This window comes from Cygnus olor, chromosome 1 (assembly GCF_009769625.2).
Source record: "Cygnus olor isolate bCygOlo1 chromosome 1, bCygOlo1.pri.v2, whole genome shotgun sequence".
In the NCBI taxonomy this organism is placed as follows: Eukaryota; Metazoa; Chordata; class Aves; order Anseriformes; family Anatidae; genus Cygnus; species Cygnus olor.
The window spans coordinates 100,529,803-100,550,135 of record NC_049169.1 but is presented as its reverse complement, the minus strand read 5'-3'; the positions used below and the strand labels follow the sequence as shown (position 1 = coordinate 100,550,135).

Below are 20,333 nucleotides of genomic sequence, written 5' to 3'. Positions count from 1 at the left end.
TCCCAGAGACACAGAACATATAGTATTAATTATTCATATCCTTATAATGCAATCAAGTTTATCTTTGGCAAACTTTTAGTCTCTTGGTGGTATTTTCTGTAACAAGCGTTTTATATTTAAATGTAAGGAACATTGTTGTTAAACATAGCATCACTTTATTTATCAGTATTACTTTTTCTCCTTTAGTGTGTATGTCTGATTTTTTGTGGTTTAAATTCAGCTTGAAAATTTCAGGGGCACAGTAATACAGGGACATAAGTGGGGAGCACCAGAGAAAAGGCTGTTGAGTAAAATCAAGTGCCACAGTATATGTCTCCTTGCAAGGGATACAACCATTCCTAATGCATCTCCTACATCTTTCCATTACTTTTTCTTTGTTTTATGCTGTTTTATGGGCCAAAAAAGTAGACAAATCACCAGCTCACACTTAGCACACAATACAGGCCTGGGCATTTTGTTAAATAAAGAGACCAATCTCTCTTTTAACTGAGGTCATTAACTGTTTTGGTTAAAGAACAGGTTCAGAACAGTAATCTCTCCTTTATTTGAAGACTTTGTGAGATGGTCTACCATTTTTATTGACAGGTAGCTAGGACAATCCTCTTCACCACTGAGTACATTATATCTTATTCTGCTCTGTACATGCCTAAATGTAACTTGCAGCCTTTGGTTCTCACTGGGCATCTCTCTGCAGGTTATGGTGCCATCAGTACCCTACCTTCTGTAATGTAGTTAAGAGAAACTATCTTAGTAAGACCAGAGCAATGTCTCAAAATGCCTCCCCAGAAGGCATTTTCTGAGCTTCCTAATTGTTCCTGTCGTTTAGCTCTGTACCACCTCCAAGCTTTCAGCATACATATATTTTTAAATGTGTGCACCTGCACTGCAGACAGCTGTGGCAGCTCCAGGTTTTGCTGTGCTTCTGCTCGGTGTTCTCAGTCACAAACAGAAGCTGCCACATACCTGCATCCAAACACTCATCCCTTATCTTGGGGTTGCTTTGAATACACTGGGCAGTGCAAAAAGCTCCAGATTAGCACTCTCTGGGAGTGAGGGTATGCACCAAAAAATGCTACAAGCAAAAGCTGCTTCTGCCAGCAGTTACCTTCTTCCAATGGTCACTTCAAGGTGTTCTGCTTACTAACAGTGACTGACAGATCATTGAGATCATTGAGCATTGAGACAGTGTGGTGGTCCAGTACCCAGGGAGATGCCACTAGCATTACTGAGCATCTCGTCTTGTTTGATTACGGTCAACTTAACAGATGAGCATTGCTGAACATCTAGTGGCTTATGTAGGTCTAAAGGACTCCCTCCACTTTAGCTACCTATCTTGCCATTTGCAATTTTTTATCAACAATAATTTTTATAATTGTATCTCCTGATCCAAATGTGGAAAAGCACTGGGATCACCATCAGTTTTTGCAGAGGCACACACTTGCAGCAGTGACTGATACTTCTTTTTGAACAATTAAATTTTGATATTTGTCTGTTAAGGCAGTAATTAATACACATGATGCAAATTATGATGCATACATACACTATATATATATTTTTTTTCTTTGGAATGTCTTGCTGATTTACAAATTCATTGGTTTCTTAAATCTGCACAAGTATTTTTACCAAACAAATGTATTATTTAATCAACGAATTGAGTTATTTTTCTCACAACTTTTTAAAAAAATAAAGCAACATACCAAATTATTAATGTTATTTTCATTTTTGAAGCTGTTGTTAGCTGATTTGTATTAGCTTCACACTGTCTTACCTATGACTATTGCTATTTAACAGTCATGTGGTTGTCTTACTTTTTGTCTATGAACACTGGCACAATTTGCTCTTCCAATACCTTGGAATTTCTCTAGTATTCCAGAATGTTTAAATATCTAACTCCATTGGACCAGACACCTTCTCAGCCCAATCTTTTATGATGTTGAGATGCAAATTATCTTGGCCTACTGATCTGAAAATACTTAAGCTTAATAAAAGCTGTTAAAAACCGTCCTTATTTCACAGGTAGATTAGAAAGTTGTTACTCTCCTCATGTAATCTGGATACATAATTCTACTTCTTTTTACAACATTTGTCTTCTCTGTATCAAAAAGTCTCCATCTGAAATCTTCTCTGTTAACAGCTTTACCTATATCCACCTTGTACGAGGCTGTTGCTAGGATTTCTCGGATTCCAACATATTTTGAAAAAAATCTTCCAAGAGCCTTTAGCAGTTGCAGCAATCCATTTTTTCCCAGATATTTTGAGCAGTCCTTATCAGTTTGTATGCTTCACGTATGCTTCATAAGTTCTCACTTGTGTACCATTAACTTTCTTTCCATCTACACCTTCCTTCTACTATCTATTAATTAATTAATTAATTTATTTATTCCCATTGCTTATATACAAGATTTTTGAGTGTTACCTTCAAATTCCCTGTTAGGCAGAAAAGGTTTTTAAGTGAGTCTATCTTTTTCACAACTACAGAATCACAGATCTTTTCCACCTTATAAACGTCTGCCAGTGAAATTTCTATTAAAAAAAATATTGTAACTTTTCAATGGAGAATTTTCATCATATTTTTCTGATTGCTGGACATTCAAACAGTTTAAGCCATAACTTACCCCAGTGTGAGGGTTAACCATTTTGAAGTACCAATTCTGAAGTACCTACTTATTTGTCCAACACTACAGATAAAACATATGCATACATAAAAAATAAATATCTTACTTAAAAAGCTTAATATTACCTGAATGTACTTACACACATTTGCAGACACATACCTATTTACATGTACATGTACATACACATATCTATACAGACACATGCACACATACAGTAATACAAGCATATATATATATATACAAACTATTTTTCCCTGAAATTGAAAAAGGGTAATTTCTAAAAATGCATGCATATTCCATCTAACACGGCATCCCAGCAAAGAGCTGAGCCTGTCAGTGTTGCCCTCCTGAGATGAAGGCGTATTTTCCAGTGTTTCTTTTCAGCCTCTGTCTCTGAATGGCCACTCAACTCCTCCAGCAAGGGCAGTCCTGCTGTTCCCATACTGACCAATAGCTTTCGTCCAATATATGGACAAGGCTGGCTCTCCTGAGTAGAATGTGTCAAGAGAAGGGAGACAAAGGAGGGCGGGTGGGTGACATGAGCTTCTTTTACTCCAAAACTGTTAGAAGTTGCTCAGACTTTGGCTTAGCTGAAAATAAGAGGGGGAAAAAAAAGAAGAAAAAGAAAAAAAAAAAAACACACCTAAGATTCAGTAAGACCAAAGTGGTACAGAACATCACCCTGTGCAGGGATCCACCAGAAGTGAATGGAGAAGAGCACTGCATCCTTGCCCTGCCAAGAGGCGTTGGAAGGGCAGGAGGACTGCAGCTATGGGATGGTAGCCCTGCACACTGCAGAGGCAATGGAGGAAAGGGAGAGGGCAGCAGGACCTCCCCACCAGTGGCACCGAGCTGCCAATTTAAGGAAGATGTCCCTTGCTCCATCTCCCATACCAGGGAAGTAGCTTGGTGCTTAACCTCCTACCTGCTCTTTTCCGTCTGAGCACAGCGAAGAGGACAGAAATGAAAATGGCAGTGGCAATGAGCACCCCCATCAGTCCTTCCCATCCCTTGTGCTCTGTAGAGGAAGAGGAGGATCAGGGACATTACACTCACTTGAGCAGCCGAGCAGACAGCGAGTTGTCACGATTCAACAAGCCCACACAGCACGTGCTCTTGTCAGATACACCAATGTGACATGAAACACGTGCGCTAAAGCCACAGACACAGGGCCAGTTATACTGGCTAGACCGATGTGTCGTAATTTATTAAACAGCAGCATTGGATGCTTTTCCCTGCTGGGTCAGAAGGATACATAGAAGCAATGACCCATTAGGAAGGAGAGCAAGAAGAGCAGCAACTGCACATCAGCTCCAAAGGGGAGAAGCACTTGTTGCACTGCTGGGACTACAACTCCTGAGCAGCTTCAGCCTCCAGCTGAACATCAGCTTCAGCTAGGCACCTAACTCCTTGGGTCATGGCTGTTCTCTTGTGTCTGTCCAAGTGGACTCCAGCCCGCATGCTACAAACTTTTGCTCTGTTGCTCAACTTTCGGTCATAAAATTTCTTTTCCCCTCAAGGAAATTAGATACTTGCTCCCAGAAAAATCTTCAGGGGCTGAGATGCAGGCTAAGAGATTGAAAGCAAATGGGAAGAGAGGATGAGTACAAGAAGACACCAGAAGGAGAGCAGGAAGAAACAGGCAAGTGTGGTGCATTTCAGAGATTTTAATCCTTGTGGTGGTTGATGAGGTGGCAGGAGGTCCAGGCAGGACGAAGGACTTGACCCTCCACCCCTGGCACTTACCTGGTGCCTTCAGATGGGCACTAACAGAGATGGGCTCCTCCAGAGCCACGTGTGAAACATAGCAGGTGTAGGTGGCTGGTGCTTGTGCTGTGGCGGAGCTGAGGCTGAGGTAGGAGGTGATGCTGTAGGTGCCATCCTGGCTTTGCCGGTGACTGGAGAAACGTGTGTCTGAGAGACGAATTTCCTCTTCATGCTCAGGAGACCTCTGTGTCCAGCTCACCGAGACATCCAGGGGGTAATAGCCAGCAATGATGCAGGACAGTGTAATTGTCTCATCGCTCTCGAATGACACCACTGATGGAAGCACACGGACCCTTGGGGGCTCTGGGGAGGGAAAAACAGGGATTAGACTTAGTAACTGTTAGCAGGCAACACGAGTGCCATCCACCCACAAGCTGCCTGTGACAATGTGTGTTGGGAGCAACAGAGTAAGGGTGCTGAGTGAAGTTTCAGTGCCTGGGAACATGGGACTTCTGTAACCCCCAGGGATTTGCCTTCCTCACCAGCCACAAGCAGCTGGATGTTGTGCTGGGCCTGGTGCTGTGCAGTGGACACCAGACAAATGTACATCCCTTCGTCATCCACAGTTGCTTCTTGCAGGCTCAGTGATGCGTCTCCACTCCCCAGTTGTGCCATGTCCACGTGGACTTTCGGCTGCATTGCAGGGCCTGTGCTCCCCACCTGGTACTGGTAAACGCTCCGGCCTCTCCCTCGGTGCTGTCTCCTCCACTCCAGGGAGGACAGCACGGAGCTGGGGGCCAAGGCAAAGCGGCAGTCGAGCGTAACAGAGCCGCCGAGACGTGTGCGCAGGGAAGTGTTGCTTGATGATGATTGAAATTCAACTAGAAACAGAAAGAAGGATACAGACAAGCAGTGAGTTAAACAGATGTGGTTAAAAAAGGCACCCTCAGGTGGGAAGCGCGGGCAGTGCTGTCCTCACACAGAGGTGGCACCTTATGTGGTGCCCCAGGGGCCACGTGGGCTGAAGAACTGGAGGAAGCCAGCCCAGTGGGGTTAGTAGGTGGACAAACAGGTGGACTCCAAGTGCATGCCATGGTCTTGAAGCACATGCTTGAGTCTCCCTCCCCGGAGATCTTGAAAAGCTGACTGGACATGGCTCTGGGCAACCTACTCTGGGTGTCCCTGCTGGAGCAATGGCCCAGAGGGGCCTGCCCACCTCAGCCACTCTGTGACTCTGTGCTATCCTCAGTGGACAGGGCATTGGAAACTCAGAGAGGAGGCACAGGGCGTGGCAAGACTGTCCTCGAGGAAGGACCTTTATAAAAGGGGTCTGCACAACCTGTCTTTTCCTAAGGAACTCCTCTGGCAGCCCTCAGGGCCTGATGAGAGGTGGGTCATAGGGCTCTTAGGGTGGCAGCCTCCCCTCCTTCATGTCCCTCAGTGCTGTGGGGATACCCTCAGCCACCTGGTCACCTGTGGTCAGCAGCGTCCCCTCCTTGCTCATAGGAATCCTCAGCTTTGGGTGCAGCACTGCATCGTGTCCCTCCTCCCCCTGTCCGCCAGGGCAGGGTCCTCTGAGCACCAGGGCGATGCTGATCCCACCAGAGAGCCGCAGAGTGGCCATGAACCAGGAGGCTCGGCAGGGCCCCTCGCCGTCCCACCGGGAGCTGTACAGGGAGACCTCACAGCTCACCTCCTCCCCGTTGCAGTCCATGTGCAGCAGGGTCTCTGCGTGTGGGATGGACACCGACTGGGCTGTGAGGAGAGAGAAGGAGATTTAGCCAACCGGGTCCGAAAGGAAGGCAAAGTAAATTGATGAGATGTGCTGTGGGGGTCAGTCAGGGTGCAGAAATGCAAGGCTAGGCTTATTAAGGCCAGTAAAGAATATGAGAGGCTAGTTGTGATTTCTTTACATCCCTCAGTCTGGTAGTTGTATTTCCTCCTGCACAGAGTTTGCTGTGAGCAAAGGAATCTGCTAGGAAAGGAGAATAAGCAGAACAGATTCCCTTCAGCTAGCTCAAAAAAGTAAGCTGTGTATGTGAACTACCCAGTGAAGACTTGCAATGTTTATTCTTTTGGGGCCCGAATCCAGACACAAAGGGAACACTGAAGCATCTCAATTAAGGAAAGAAAGTGTGTCAAGAAGGCAGGAGTGGCTGGATATAGGGACAGGCTGTATGTATTTTTGATCAAAGCACGGGCTTATGTGTAGGCATAAGCATCTTACATGACCACCCATAAGTGACCTACATGCTTCCCAGTACCTGCTACTGGCCCTCTGAGAGGGACAGCTCGGCTTCATGCACACTTACCAAGAAACTGATATTAGCAAAGACAAAAGATAGGAATGCTCTTTAAGGTTGCAATAACAACACACAGTGGCATAATTACTCAGCTGTTTTTGGCAAGGGATCTTTTGTACAAGCCTGGTGCATGTGAACAGTCAAAACCCTGGAGGCAGCTCTCATACCCCAACTCTCCCACTCACCTGAGGCTTCAAAGATGATGGGAGGAGAGGAGTCAGGATTTCCCCGTGGGACTTCGTAGTCAGTTACATCTCCCAAGCTCCCGTCATCTGTGAAGCTGATACCCCTTAGCACTAGGGTAGCAGGGTGCTTGGAGAGCGAGCCACCGAAGCCATGCAGCAATCCTCCATCCCACACATAGGAGCAGCCCAGGACGATATCCACCCTGCGAAACTGAGGCACTGTTGTGGGATCTTCCGTTGGCCCTTTAGGGAGGGAAGAGAAACAGTTTAATGCATAAACCTCTTCCAGGCTGTTCTCCCAGCCCTGCTGAGGGTGCAGCCTTTGGGGGGTGGAAGTGCAGGATCCGGCCCCGACTCACCCGCATGCAGAGCCAGCACGCAGCAGCACAGGATGAGCTCTCTGATCATGTTGAACCCAGGGAAGGGCTTCCAGCTGGCTGAAACACAGAAAAACTTACAGGAATCAGCCCCTGCCCCAGACTGCTAGCAGCACTCGTGGTTTTAATTTCACTTTCACTCTGGCAAAGCAGAAGGAAAAAGAAAAAAAAAAGCACAACACCATTAAGCCCGTTAACTCTTTCTTTACCAAGCACAGGAGTCTTAACAGGAGGGCATAATGCTGAAGGTTTGAGACAGCAGGGAAATGGGATCAAGGAGCATCCCCAAACCCTAAAGAAAGGCTGCTTTTGCTGGATACCTTTTTAAGAGTCAATGCTATGTCAGCCTTTCTCACCACCCTTGGCTCACTGAGCACCCCGTGAAAGCTGCTGCATCTCTGTATGCTTGCTTTTTAGAAGATTTTAGTTTTGCGAGAAGTTTGGAGCTTGAAGCTGTATTTTTTTTTTCCCTGTGGATCCTTCTCTAACTGCCATGAAGCATATGGGAGCTGTTTTGCTCGGTGACTGTGGAGCCACAAGCTGCCAAGTCAGCCCTTGCTTCATGGGAAAAAAACATCATGGAAAAAAAAACAAGCCTGAGCACAGCTGTTAGAGAGAGAATGGATGAGCTCTGATGACATTTTAACTACTGCCTTTTTTCACATCTTTCAGATGTATTGGGAGAAAATGGCCTTTTTTTTTTCCTCTGGTGGTCTGTTCCTCTCTTCTGTCTTTCAAGCCCTGCAGTAACACAACCTAGCCCTGCTGTGGCCTGCTATAAGCATGTGTACGCATGCGCAGCAAACATGATAGCAATCTCTCCATCTCTTCCAATACAACTTCCTGAAGCCCAGCCCAAGCAGGATTTGTGCTGGACAGACACCTGCTCAGCAGTGAAACCACCCCAGTTTGTTCCAATTAATTCTTGATATGCACTTATCCCTTGCATCCCCATCCCATCCTCATTAACCACTCCAGTCCCACTTAGAAAAGCCTCACAGGGAATATTAATTCTACCTGCTGCACCGGTGGGGCCAAAACTGCATTTCAAGCCTAAAGGAGCTGATTTGGCCAGTAGCTTTTTATGCACAGGAGCTGGGGGAAGTTGTGTCTGTGAAACGAGTCATGGCTTACTGCCTGTAGAGTGGCTTGAACACAGTAGTATTGACAAAGTTTGTCCTCAAGCAAGGACAAGGCTTGCAGGAGCAAGCCACTCCTGACAGCTCTGTGTAATCAAATCCCTCCAGAGGTTTGCAGAAGCTGGGGCTCTTTTCCAGTCTCCAAAGCTGCAACACGCTGCATGCTGGATTGGCCTGGCTAAAGGAAACAGCTCCAGTAAAATGTTGTACATCTTACTGAGCTAGTTAGTAAATATAATTTTACAGTGTATGTATCACATGCAAAAGATCTCTTTGACGATGATGCAACTGCTGGGAGAGAGCAGTGTACCTATTTTTGTACACAGGAATACAAAAAACAGTCAAATAGGTGTATCATGACAGATAAAGAGGTATCAATGGGCAGAAGTCTAGACAACAAGGGGAAGAATATAGTAACTGTGGTAAGAGAATAACAGCAGACAAGGCAGGCAGCCAAAGGTATGTCGAGTTCAGTCCTGGGAAGGGGGTGACACCAGAGGGCATTGAGACAGAACCTCCCCAAGCTTCAGTTTGCTGCCATTGCCCTTTTTTATATTTGCTGCTACTATTAGGGAGCCTTCGGCTCCATTATGTTTTTAACTCCCTTCCAGATATTTGTATGAAATAAATATTAACAACTAATATGGGGTGGAAACTAGCTATCCTGCAAGTAACAGAAATATGGTAGAATACCAGTCACCCCTGGTATTAAAATATCCTGCTGTTCAGGACAGATAGAAATGAAGAACAAAAATAGTATAATAGGTGAAATTGCCAAAAAAATTTCAAAAGAGGTGCCTTTTTTTGGTGCAGCTCAGAAACAACTGTGAACCACTCCAGTTCATAATTGGATATGTAGAGAGAGTACTAATACTGGGTGATAAATCCCAGTAGGAGCTATGCTACCATGGGAAACTAAACTAATTTCACATTTAATGACTGGAGAATAATCTCTGATACTCATAGTGGTGCTTAGGCCTATAAGTCTCAACATGACGGAACAAATTCCTTCACAAAACAGTCACTGAGCCTACAAGAGATTTGTTCGGTGTAAATAACAGTTAAGTCATAGAGCAGGTGGTCATTAAAAATAAATTTGGAGCACGTGATCATAATTTGCTTACATATAAATGAAGCAGGCAGCTGAATAAAAATAGGTCTGTACAGTACTTGGAGGTTTTGCTTCAAAAGGGAAACAAACAAACAAATAAATAAAGGAAATGAGAGAAGTCTTTGAAGTGGACTATAGCAGTGAGGGAACTGGATGTGAAAGAAGCCCAGAATTGCTGTGAGGAATGCACAGCGGTCATGGAAATTGCACCCCAAGAGGAGTAAAAGCTCTATGTGGCTACCAGGATCAACAGTCACAATGTTACTGAATATAAGTGATGAATAAGGAGATAGATTGTCAAAGAAAATTCTTCTTCAAGTGTTTGTAGACATAATATGATGTTAATCTGGAAAATTAATTTTTAGAAGAGAAAGTTTTTCATACAAGTAAATAAGTTAACGAGGAAGGATAAAGTGACTATGCAAAGAGGACGAGGTCAAGAATAAAAATATTTGTTGCTGATGCATAGCCTTAGTCTTCAACCAGAAAAATTATACTGAATGGAGCAGATGAAATAATGAATATGAGGGTACAGAAACCACATCTGATTAGAAATCAAAGCAAATGTTACTGTGATGAAACTAAGAAAACAAAATAAGACAGATTTTGATGCATTTTTTAACCATAATATTTTTTTATTCTTAAGAAAGCAACAAGGAGTTACACAGTTTTGCAAAATAACAAACATTGTTCAGATAAACTTCACCTTGTCTGTGTTCAGTCGGTTTTGGGAAATAGAGGCCTGGAGAGTAATTTCTTAGTCCAGCCTGGATTTATGTGTCAGTAGGTAACCTACCCTCTCACCCCTGAAGAAATACCATGCCATGTTAATATATAACACTGATAGGGAGCTTCCAGCCCCTTCTCTTAAGGCTTTTGACACTGTTTCCCACAACATTCTCCTCAAGAAACTGGCTGCTCGTGGCTTGGACTGGCGTACACTTCGTTGGGTTAAAAACTGGCTGGATGGCCAGGCCCAAAGAGTTGTGGTGAATGGAGCCACATCCAGTTGGAGGCCAGTTACTAGTGGAGTCCCCCAGGGCTCAGTGCTGGGGCTGGTCTTCTTTAATATCTTTATCGATGATCTGGATGAGGGGATCGAGTGCACCCTCAGTAAGTTTGCAGATGACACCAAGTTAGGTGCGTGTGTCGACCTGCTCGAGGGTAGGAAGGCTCTGCAGGAGGATCTGGATAGGCTGGACCGATGGGCTGAGGTCAACTGTTGAACTGTAAGTTCAACAAGGCCAAGTGCCGGGTCCTGCATCTGGGGTGCAACAATCCCAAGCAGCGCTACAGGCTGGGAGATGAGTGGCTGGAAAGCTGCCAGGCAGAGAAGGACCTGGGAGTACTGGTTGATAGTCGGCTGAATATGAGCCAGCAGCGTGCTGGCTCAGGTGGCCAAGAAGGCCAACAGCATCCTGGCTTGTGTAAGAAACAGTGTGGCCAGCAGGTCTAGGGAAGTGATTGTCCCTCTGTACTCGGCTCTGGTGAGGCCGCACCTCAAGTACTGTGTTCAGTTTTGGGCCCCTCAGTACAAGAAGGACATGGAGGTGCTCAAGAGAGTCCAGAGAAGGGCGACGAAGCTGGTGAGGGGTCTGGAGAACAAGTCTTACAAGGAGCGGCTGAGGGAGCTGGGATTGTTCAGCCTGGAGAAGAGGAGGCTCAGGGGCAACCTTTTTGCTCTCTATAGGTACCTTAAAGGAGGCTGCAGGGAGGTAGGGGTTGGTCTATTCTCCCACGTGCCTGGTGACAGGACAAGGGGGAATGGGCTAAAGTTGCGCCAGGGGAGGTTTAGGTTGGATATTAGGAGGAACTTCTTTACTGAAAGGGTTGTTAGGCATTGGAATGGGCTGCCCAGGGAAGTGGTTGAGTCGCCATCCCTGGAGGTCTTTAAGAGACGTTTAGATGTTGAGCTTAGTGATATGGTTTAGTGGAGGTCTTGTTAGTGTTAGGACAGATGTTGGACTCGGTGATCTGGGAGGTCTCTTCCAACCTAGATGATTCTGTGATTCTGTGATTCTCCAAGGAGAAGCATTTATCCAGAAAATCTGCTGTTGGCAGCAAATGATGAGTGCGCAGGAATGTCAAAACTGGTGACTCTTTGTGGTTTCACAGTGGCCTCTCAGCTTGCATTTCAACAATACATTGGCTGAATATTCTAACCCAGAAAAGAGGTTGTGCCACAGAGTGAGGTTCACTGTAAAAATTACAATTCAAAATAGAGTCTGCAGTTCACTGAGTTCACCAGGCTCATCTTACTTTGTCAGTAGAAACCAAATAATATAAAATAATCTCTCTATTCCCCTTAATATCCCCATAGGTCTCTGCTGCTCTAAATGTCACCCCTATCCTCCTAGCATGTCTTGAATTCAGACATTTCCTCCTAGCATATTTGAAGCCCCATCACCTCTTCCACATCCCTCTTCTCTTCATTCCTGTGCCCTTTTACCTTTCTCCATTTGCCTCTCCCCATGACACCCATATTTAGTCAGCTGTCCTCTATCCAAACCACTTACCTTTCTTCTTTCCAGTCTTCCCATTCTTTTGCCCTGAGCCTTTTTGCCCTGCTCTGACCTCTCTGATATCCATGGTGCCATCATTTCAGTTCCAATTCTTCCAGCGAGAGGAAACACCACAAGATCTGTCAGCCTTATTTATCTAAACTTTCCATCAGTCAAGCTACAAGCTTAAATTAGGAGCCTAAGGACTTGCTGAATCCAAACCATAGCCTCGCTTTTTACACTAAGCCAGCATTATGCTCACGCAATGCTCAGGCAAATTCTGTTCCTTGCAGCTCCCCAAAAGCTTCTGCTGACTCTGCTAATGAGTGGGACCATCAACACTGAGCTAGTTTGGCATGCCTCCTCTGATTAAACAGACTGCATCTGACACCAGTCCACAGCTCTCCTCTAGTGTTAAATGAGAGGTGAAGTATGAAGTGGCTACCAGCTGGCATTTGCTAGGTGGGTACATGCTGTTCTGGAAGTGACCTCCACCTCCTTGTACTGTCTTCCCTCTCCTAGAGTTGGATTAACCAGGCTAACCTGGAGATCACTGTGGATTTCAGCTTGCACCGTATATGCTTAAGGCAAGATTGTAAATGAATCTTGTTGACTCAATCAAATTTACAGCTTACAGAATTATAGATGTGTATTCACGGGGGCGAATTTGTCTCTTTCTCTGTGAATTAACACCTTGTGTCTCTCCAGTGCATCCGAAAATGATCCATATCTAGTTTCCTAGATGTTGTATCTATACCCAAAGAGGTAGAAGTTGTGGCATCCCTATCTCTAACCCACACCTTTAGCTATCTCACATTGGCTGAGGTTGCATCCTCTCTGTACCTGATGCTGGCACCTCCTGGCTGGGGAAGAAGCAAGGCCAGTGGCAGCGAGGCTGGAATTTAAGTCATGCAATCTCCAGGAAAAGGGAGATATAAGAACAAAACCTGCTGGCATTGACAGAAGTAGGCCAGAACCAGAATAGCAGCAATGCTAGAGGTGAAATGAGGCTGATTCACACCTACCATAAACCACTATTTCAGCACAGCCATGCCAGTTTACAAAATCTAAGTAGCTGATCAAATGGTTAATAGGTTGGACTAACTTTTTAGTGGTCTCTTATACCAGCCATGAACACTGACTTACTCTCAGGCGCTATCATTTAAGGGTCTTTCTTTTTTTTCTCTCCAAACTGTCCATAATTTTGACTGCCTCTATTTTTAAGCACCAAGTATAGATGCTGGCGCCTGATTCTTGGACAGCTGTGGTCTACAGTTTGGTGCTCAGCTTCTTTCAAATTCAGGCACATGACACATGGAGGAGGAGGAAGACGTAATGGCAGCCAAGAAAGCTGGGTAACTGTATGTTCTCACATCTGACAACTTCCCTGCTTAAAACAGAGAGCAATAATACTGGGTGACCTGTTTCATGGGTTTTGAAGACAGAATGAGTATCATGGATGTTTTGAGGACAGGTGTGTTTTTGTAAGCAACTTTAAAGGATGGCCAGTTTGCTTTTGCGAGGCAGTTAAGGCACAAGGCAAAGGAACAGAGCACCTGACTTCAGCTGCACTTGGCCCAGCTCACATCTCCTGTGTTCATTTGCTTCTGCTTCTGTTGCATAAAATTGAGGTGCTATTTGTATTTTCCACAGGGCACCTGTGCAGACAAGTTTATGGGTGAAGCATGATGAGACTTCCTAAAAAAAAGATCTCTAGGGGAAGAAAATTGATTTAAAAATAAAAAATAAGAATCTATCACTACTGCTACTCCTGCTCCTGATGTCAGGACCAACCCACCATCCCCACAGCTCAGATTATGTTATCGTGAGGGCATATGTCTGGTGAAGAAATCATCCTCATATGGTAAAATCTCAAGGGCACCATTTAAGCTGCAAGTACAGTGTAGCTCATGCTTTCAGTACCCAGTGCCCAGCCCAGGTTCATCAACAACTATGAACGGCTGCCTCCATCAATAAGAGAAGGCTCTTTGCATGGCCAGCTTTATCCTACATCTGCAACAAAATCAGGAGTCACAAGTGTAGCATATATCTCTATTCATTGATGCCCATTTTCACCTCAACAGCCTCATTTGTTGTCTCAACAAATACATTTTATTTTAAAACGAGTGTACTTGTTAAAAAAATCAACCAATTCGTAATTAGTATTCTGCTCTATAAGAAAAAAACAAACAGGTCCTTGCAATCTCCCTCACTCTTTGTTTTTCTTTTTGTTTTCTGACAAGGAGGACTTTTGAGGGCAATGTTATGCCGTTAGGTCTTTATAATCCTCCCTGTCCGCACTGAAAGGAGTGAGGGTATCTGCTGTTCAAGTGCAGAGGTGAGAACACAGCAGACACCGGTGTGCAATGCTGGTGACAGAAGGAGAATTGTGGCTCTAGGCTTGAGTGTGGAAATTCCTCAACTTCCCATGTTTGTCAGCATCCTTTCTAAAACCCCACTTTTCCATGCTCATCTTCAGTGAAAAGGAATTGGCAATTGATGCCCCAACAGCCTTGCTGGGGTCTTAGGTCCCTCACACAGGATGCTCCTGCCAACCCCTGCCTCAATTACAAATGCTGTCCCCAAGACTGAAGCTGCACTGAGGCAATGCCCTGAGGGGCAGCAGAAGGATTTGAAAATTTCTGTGGCTTCACTTGCAGCACAAACTTGAAGGTCTCCTCCAACACTAATGATCCTATGATTCCTCCACCTCCTAGTCCTCCACCACCTCCTCCTCCTCCTCCACCTCCACCGCCTCCTCCTCCTCGTCCACAACGTCCTCCACCACCGCCTAATCTTACTTGTACACTGCCTCTTCCTCCTAGTCCACCGCCTCCTCCACCTCCTCCTCCTCCTTGTCCACCACCTCCTCCTCCGCCAGAGCCTCCTCCACCTCCACGGCCTCCTCCACCTCCACCTCCGCCAATGCCTCCTCCACCTCCTCCTCCTCCACGGCCTCCTCCTCCTCTGCCGCCGCCTCCTCCTCCTCCTTGTCCACTACCTCCTCCTCCTCCACCACCGCTACCTTCTCCTATTCTGACACTGCCAGTTGCAGTACCATCTGCCGTCTCCTGTCTCCAGCACTCTGCCTCCCACTGCCACCCTTTGGCCCTTATATAGGGAGGAGAAGACACACCATCTATTGATGACAAGACACTTGCAAAACAGCTAACAATCGCTAGCCAGCCAATCAGGGGACAGGCAACGCATCACACAGGGTCACGAAGATGCTGGGACCCGCCAGCTGCTGCCTTACAGGGCCACGGAGACATGCTCCTCTTGGGTGTCCAATGGAACTAGAACTATGAGCGGTGAGCAGCGCTCACCACCAGACCTCCCCAGAGAAGCCACCTTTGCACACCAGGTCCCTGGCAACTGCTCCTGACATCGCTGGGCTCACCATCATTGCTACCACCATGCCCTAGCCAGGGGCACGCAGAGCCATTTGGCCAGCAAGTTTCTGCCAAGGAAGAGGAGGCGGTAGAGGAGGAGGAGGAGGCAGTAGAGGAGGAGGAGGTGGCGGTGGCGGTAGAGGTGGAAAAAAAAGAGGTCCTTGTAATCTCCCTCACTCTTTGTTTTTTTTTTTGTTTTCTGACAAGGAGGACTTTTGAGTGCAATGTTATGCCGTTAGGTCTTTATAATCCTCCCTGTCTGCACTGAAAGGAGTGAGGGTATCTGCTGTTCAAGTGCAGAGGTGAGAACACAGCAGACACCGGTGTGCAATGCTGGTGACAGAAGGAGAATTGTGGCTGTAGACTTGAGTGTGGAAATTCCTCAACTTCCCATGTTTGTCAGCATCCTTTCTAAAACACCACTTTTCCATGCTCATCTTCAGTGAAAAGGAATTGGCAATTGATGCCCCAACAGCCTTGCTGGGGTCTTAGGTCCCTCACACAGGATGCTCCTGCCAACCCCTGCCTCAATTACAAATGCTGTCCCCAAGACTGAAGCTGCACTGAGGCAATGCCCTGAGGGGCAGCAGAAGGATTTGAAAATTTCTGTGGCTTCACTTGCAGCACAAACTTGAAGGTCTCCTCCAACACTAATGATCCTATGATTCCTCCACCTCCTAGTCCTCCACCACCTCCTCCTCCTCCTCCACCACCACCGCCTCCTCCTCCTCGTCCACAACGTCCTCCACCACCGCCTAATCTTACTTGTACACTGCCTCTTCCTCCTCGTCCACCGCCTCCTCCACCTCCTCCTCCTCCTTGTCCACCACCTCCTCCTCCGCCAGAGCCTCCTCCACCTCCACGGCCTCCTCCACCTCCACCTCCGCCAATGCCTCCTCCACCTCCTCCTCCTCCACGGCCTCCTCCTCCTCTGCCGCCTCCTCCTCCTCCTCCTTGTCCACCGCCTCCTCCTCCTCCACCACCGCTACCTTCTCCTATTCTGACACTGCCAGTTGCAATACCATCTGCCGTCTCCCGTCTCCAACACTCTGCCTCCCACTGCCACCCTTTGGCCCTTACATAGGGAGGAGAAGACACACCATCTATTGATGACAAGTCGCTTGCAAAACAGCTAACAATCGCTAGCCAGCCAATCAGGGGACAGGCAACGCATCACACAGGGCCACGAAGATGCTGGGACCCGCCAGCTGCTGCCTTACAGGGCCACGGAGACATGCTCCTCTTGGGTGTCCAATGGAACTAGAACTATGAGCGGTGAGCAGCGCTCACCACCAGACCTCCCCAGAGAAGCCACCTTTGCACACCAGGTCCCTGGCAACTGCTCCTGACATCGCTGGGCTCACCATCATTGCTACCACCATGCCCTAGCCAGGGGCACGCAGAGCCATTTGGCCAGCAAGTTTCTGCCAAGGAAGAGGAGGCGGTAGAGGAGGAGGAGGAGGCAGTAGAGGAGGAGGAGGTGGCGGTGGCGGTAAAGGTGGAAAAAAAGAGGTCCTTGTAATCTCCCTCACTCTTTGTTTTTTTTTTTTGTTTTCTGACAAGGAGGACTTTTGAGTGCAATGTTATGCCGTTAGGTCTTTACAATCCTCCCTGTCCGCACTGAAAGGAGTGAGGGTATCTGCTGTTCAAGTGCAGAGGTGAGAACACAGCAGACACCGGTGTGCAATGCTGGTGACAGAAGGAGAATTGTGGCTCTAGGCTTGAGTGTGGAAATTCCTCAACTTCCCAAGTTTGTCAGCATCCTTTCTAAAACAACACTTTTCCATGCCCATCTTCAGTGAAAAGGAATTGGCAATTGATGCCCCAACAGCCTTGCTGGGGTCTTAGGTCCCTCACACAGGATGCTCCTGCCAACCCCTGCCTCAATTACAAATGCTGTCCCCAAGACTGAAGCTGCACTGAGGCAATGCCCTGAGGGGCAGCAGAAGGATTTGAAAATTTCTGTGGCTTCACTTGCAGCACAAACTTGAAGGTCTCCTCCAACACTAATGATCCTATGATTCCTCCACCTCCTAGTCCTCCACCACCTCCTCCTCCTCCTCCACCTCCACCGCCTCCTCCTCCTCGTCCACAACGTCCTCCACCACCGCCTAATCTTACTTGTACACTGCCTCTTCCTCCTCGTCCACCGCCTCCTCCACCTCCTCCTCCTCCTTGTCCACCACCTCTTCCTCCGCCAGAGCCTCCTCCACCTCCACGGCCTCCTCCACCTCCACCTCCGCCAATGCCTCCTCCACCTCCTCCTCCTCCACGGCCTCCTCCTCCTCTGCCGCCGCCTCCTCCTCCTCCTCCTTGTCCACCTCCTCCTCCTCCTCCACCACCGCTACCTTCTCCTATTCTGACACCTCCAGTTGCAATACCATCTGCCGTCTCCTGTCTCCAGCACTCTGCTTCCCACTGCCACCCTTTGGCCCTTACATAGGGAGGAGAAGACACACCATCTATTGATGACAAGTCGCTTGCAAAACAGCTAACAATTGCTAGCCAGCCAATCAGGGGACAGGCAACGCATCACACAGGGCCACGAAGATGCTGGGACCCGCCAGCTGCTGCCTTACAGGGCCACGGAGACATGCTCCTCTTGGGTGTCCAATGGAACTAGAACTATGAGCGGTGAGCAGCGCTCACCACCAGACCTCCCCAGAGAAGCCACCTTTGCACACCAGGTCCCTGGCAACTGCTCCTGACATCGCTGGGCTAACCATCATTGCTACCACCATGCCCTAGCCAGGGGCACGCAGAGCCATTTGGCCAGCAAGTTTCTGCCAAGGAAGAGGAGGCGGTAGAGGAGGAGGAGGAGGTAGTAGAGGAGGAGAAGGTGCCGTGGCGGCAGAGGTGGAAAAAAAGAGGTCCTTGTAATCTCCCTCACTCTTTGTTTTTTTTTTGTTTTCTGACAAGGAGGACTTTTGAGTGCAATGTTATGCCGTTAGGTCTTTACAATCCTCCCTGTCCGCACTGAAAGGAGTGAGGGTATCTGCTGTTCAAGTGCAGAGGTGAGAACACAGCAGACACCGGTGTGCAATGCTGGTGACAGAAGGAGAATTGTGGCTGTAGACTTGAGTGTGGAAATTCCTCAACTTCCCATGTTTGTCAGCATCCTTTCTAAAACACCACTTTTCCATGCTCATCTTCAGTGAAAAGGAATTGGCAATTGATGCCCCAACAGCCTTGCTGGGGTCTTAGGTCCCTCACACAGGATGCTCCTGCCAACCCCTGCCTCAATTACAAATGCTGTCTCCAAGACTGAAGCTGCACTGAGGCAATGCCCTGAGGGGCAGCAGAAGGATTTGAAAATTTCTGTGGCTTCACTTGCAGCACAAACTTGAAGGTCTCCTCCAACACTAATGATCCTATGATTCCTCCACCTCCTAGTCCTCCACCACCTCCTCCTCGTCCTCCACCGCCTCCTCCTCCTCGTCCACAACGTCCTCCACCACCGCCTAATCTTACTTGTAGGCTGCCTCTTCCTCCTCGTCCACAGCCTCCTCCACCTCCTCCTCCTCCTTGTCCACCACCTCTTCCTCCGCCAGAGCCTCCTCCACCTCCACGGCCTCCTCCACCTCCACCTCCGCCAATGCCTCCTCCACCTCCACCACCTCCACGGCCTCCTCCTCCTCCCGCCGCCTCCTCCTCCTCCTCCTTGTCCACTACCTCCTCCTCCTCCACCACCGCTACCTTCTCCTATTCTGACACTGCCAGTTGCAATACCATCTGCCGTCTCCCGTCTCCAACACTCTGCCTCCCACTGCCACCCTTTGGCCCTTATATAGGGAGGAGAAGACACACCATCTATTGATGACAAGACACTTGCAAAACAGCTAACAATCGCTAGCCAGCCAATCAGGGGACAGGCAACGCATCACACAGGGTCACGAAGACGCTGGGACCCGCCAGCTGCTGCCTTACAGGGCCACGGAGACATGCTCCTCTTGGGTGTCCAATGGAACTAGAACTATGAGCGGTGAGCAGCGCTCACCACCAGACCTCCCCAGAGAAGCCACCTTTGCACACCTGGTCCCTGGCAACTGCTCCTGACATCGCTGGGCTCACCATCATTGCTACCACCATGCCCTAGCCAGGGGCACGCAGAGCCATTTGGCCAGCAAGTTTCTGCCAAGGAAGAGGAGGAGGAGGAGGTAGTAGAGGAGGAGGAGGTGGCGGTGGCGGTGGAGGTGGAAAAAAACAGGTCCTTGTAATCTCCCTCACTCTTTGTTTTTTTTTTTTTTTTCTGACAAGGAGGACTTTTGAGTGCAATGTTATGCCGTTAGGTCTTTATCATCCTCCCTGTCCGCACTGAAAGGAGTGAGGGTATCTGCTGTTCAAGTGCAGAGGTGAGAACACAGCAGACACCGGTGTGCAATGCTGGTGACAGAAGGAGAATTGTGGCTCTAGGCTTGAGTGTGGAAATTCCTCAACTTCCCATGTTTGTCAGCATCCTTTCTAAAACACCACTTTTCCATGCTCATCTTCAGTGAAAAGGAATTGGCAATTGATGCCCCAACAGCCTTGCTGGGGTCTTAGGTCCCTCACACAGGATGCTCCTGCCAACCCCTGCCTCAATTACAAATGCTGTCCCCAAGACTGAAGCTGCACTGAGGCAATGCCCTGAGGGGCAGCAGAAGGATTTGAAAATTTCTGTGGCTTCACTTGCAGCACAAACTTGAAGGTCTCCTCCAACACTAATGATCCTATGATTCCTCCACCTCCTAGTCCTCCACCACCTCCTCCTCCTCCTCCACCTCCACCGCCTCCTCCTCCTCGTCCACAACGTCCTCCACCACCGCCTAATCTTACTTGTACACTGCCTCTTCCTCCTCGTCCACCGCCTCCTCCACCTCCTCCTCCTCCTTGTCCACCACCTCCTCCTCCGCCAGAGCCTCCTCCACCTCCACGGCCTCCTCCACCTCCACCTCCGCCAATGCCTCCTCCATCTCCTCCTCCTCCACGGCCTCCTCCTCCTCCTTGTCCACCGCCTCCTCCTT

General features: G+C 47.9%; 1 protein-coding gene and 3 long non-coding RNA genes across 10 annotated transcripts; 1 reads left to right on the top strand and 3 right to left on the bottom strand.

The window, feature by feature from the left end:
* Window positions 1–1,523: 1,523 nt before the first annotated feature.
* Window positions 1,524–7,965, bottom strand: TAPBPL (TAP binding protein like). 3 transcript variants are annotated; one of them, XM_040573049.1, is made up of 8 exons: window positions 7,508–7,965; window positions 7,170–7,247; window positions 6,811–7,053; window positions 5,796–6,077; window positions 4,865–5,203; window positions 4,362–4,685; window positions 3,541–3,633; window positions 1,524–3,205 (listed from the first exon to the last, which is right to left on the bottom strand). In XM_040573049.1, exons 2-8 carry the CDS (start codon window positions 7,216–7,218, stop codon window positions 3,165–3,167), a joined length of 1,371 nt encoding a protein of 456 aa, XP_040428983.1. In that variant the 5' UTR covers window positions 7,219–7,247; window positions 7,508–7,965; the 3' UTR covers window positions 1,524–3,164. The 3 variants fall into 3 exon arrangements, with proteins under 3 accessions (XP_040428983.1, XP_040428970.1, XP_040428974.1); XM_040573036.1 differs by lacking the exon at window positions 1,524–3,205 and having other exon boundaries at window positions 3,213–3,633; window positions 7,508–7,737; XM_040573040.1 differs by lacking the exon at window positions 1,524–3,205 and having other exon boundaries at window positions 3,213–3,633; window positions 7,170–7,714.
* A 6,210-nt stretch (window positions 7,966–14,175) lies between these two features.
* LOC121077646 lies at window positions 14,176–16,428 on the bottom strand. Of its 4 annotated transcripts, none has more exons than XR_005824218.1 (4): window positions 16,293–16,428; window positions 16,188–16,211; window positions 14,940–16,142; window positions 14,176–14,789 (listed from the first exon to the last, which is right to left on the bottom strand). It is a non-coding gene; the product is annotated as an uncharacterized LOC121077646 (long non-coding RNA). The 4 variants fall into 4 exon arrangements; XR_005824219.1 differs by having other exon boundaries at window positions 14,940–16,139; XR_005824217.1 differs by lacking the exon at window positions 16,188–16,211 and having other exon boundaries at window positions 14,176–14,786; window positions 14,937–16,142.
* Window positions 16,429–17,801: 1,373 nt separating this feature from the next.
* LOC121077539 lies at window positions 17,802–20,172 on the top strand. The gene is made up of 2 exons (XR_005824133.1): window positions 17,802–18,151; window positions 19,488–20,172. It is a non-coding gene; the product is annotated as an uncharacterized LOC121077539 (long non-coding RNA).
* LOC121077548 lies at window positions 18,244–19,603 on the bottom strand. Of its 2 annotated transcripts, XR_005824137.1 has the most exons (3): window positions 19,003–19,603; window positions 18,867–18,917; window positions 18,244–18,833 (listed from the first exon to the last, which is right to left on the bottom strand). It is a non-coding gene; the product is annotated as an uncharacterized LOC121077548 (long non-coding RNA). The 2 variants fall into 2 exon arrangements; XR_005824138.1 differs by lacking the exon at window positions 18,867–18,917.
* Window positions 20,173–20,333: the final 161 nt, after the last annotated feature.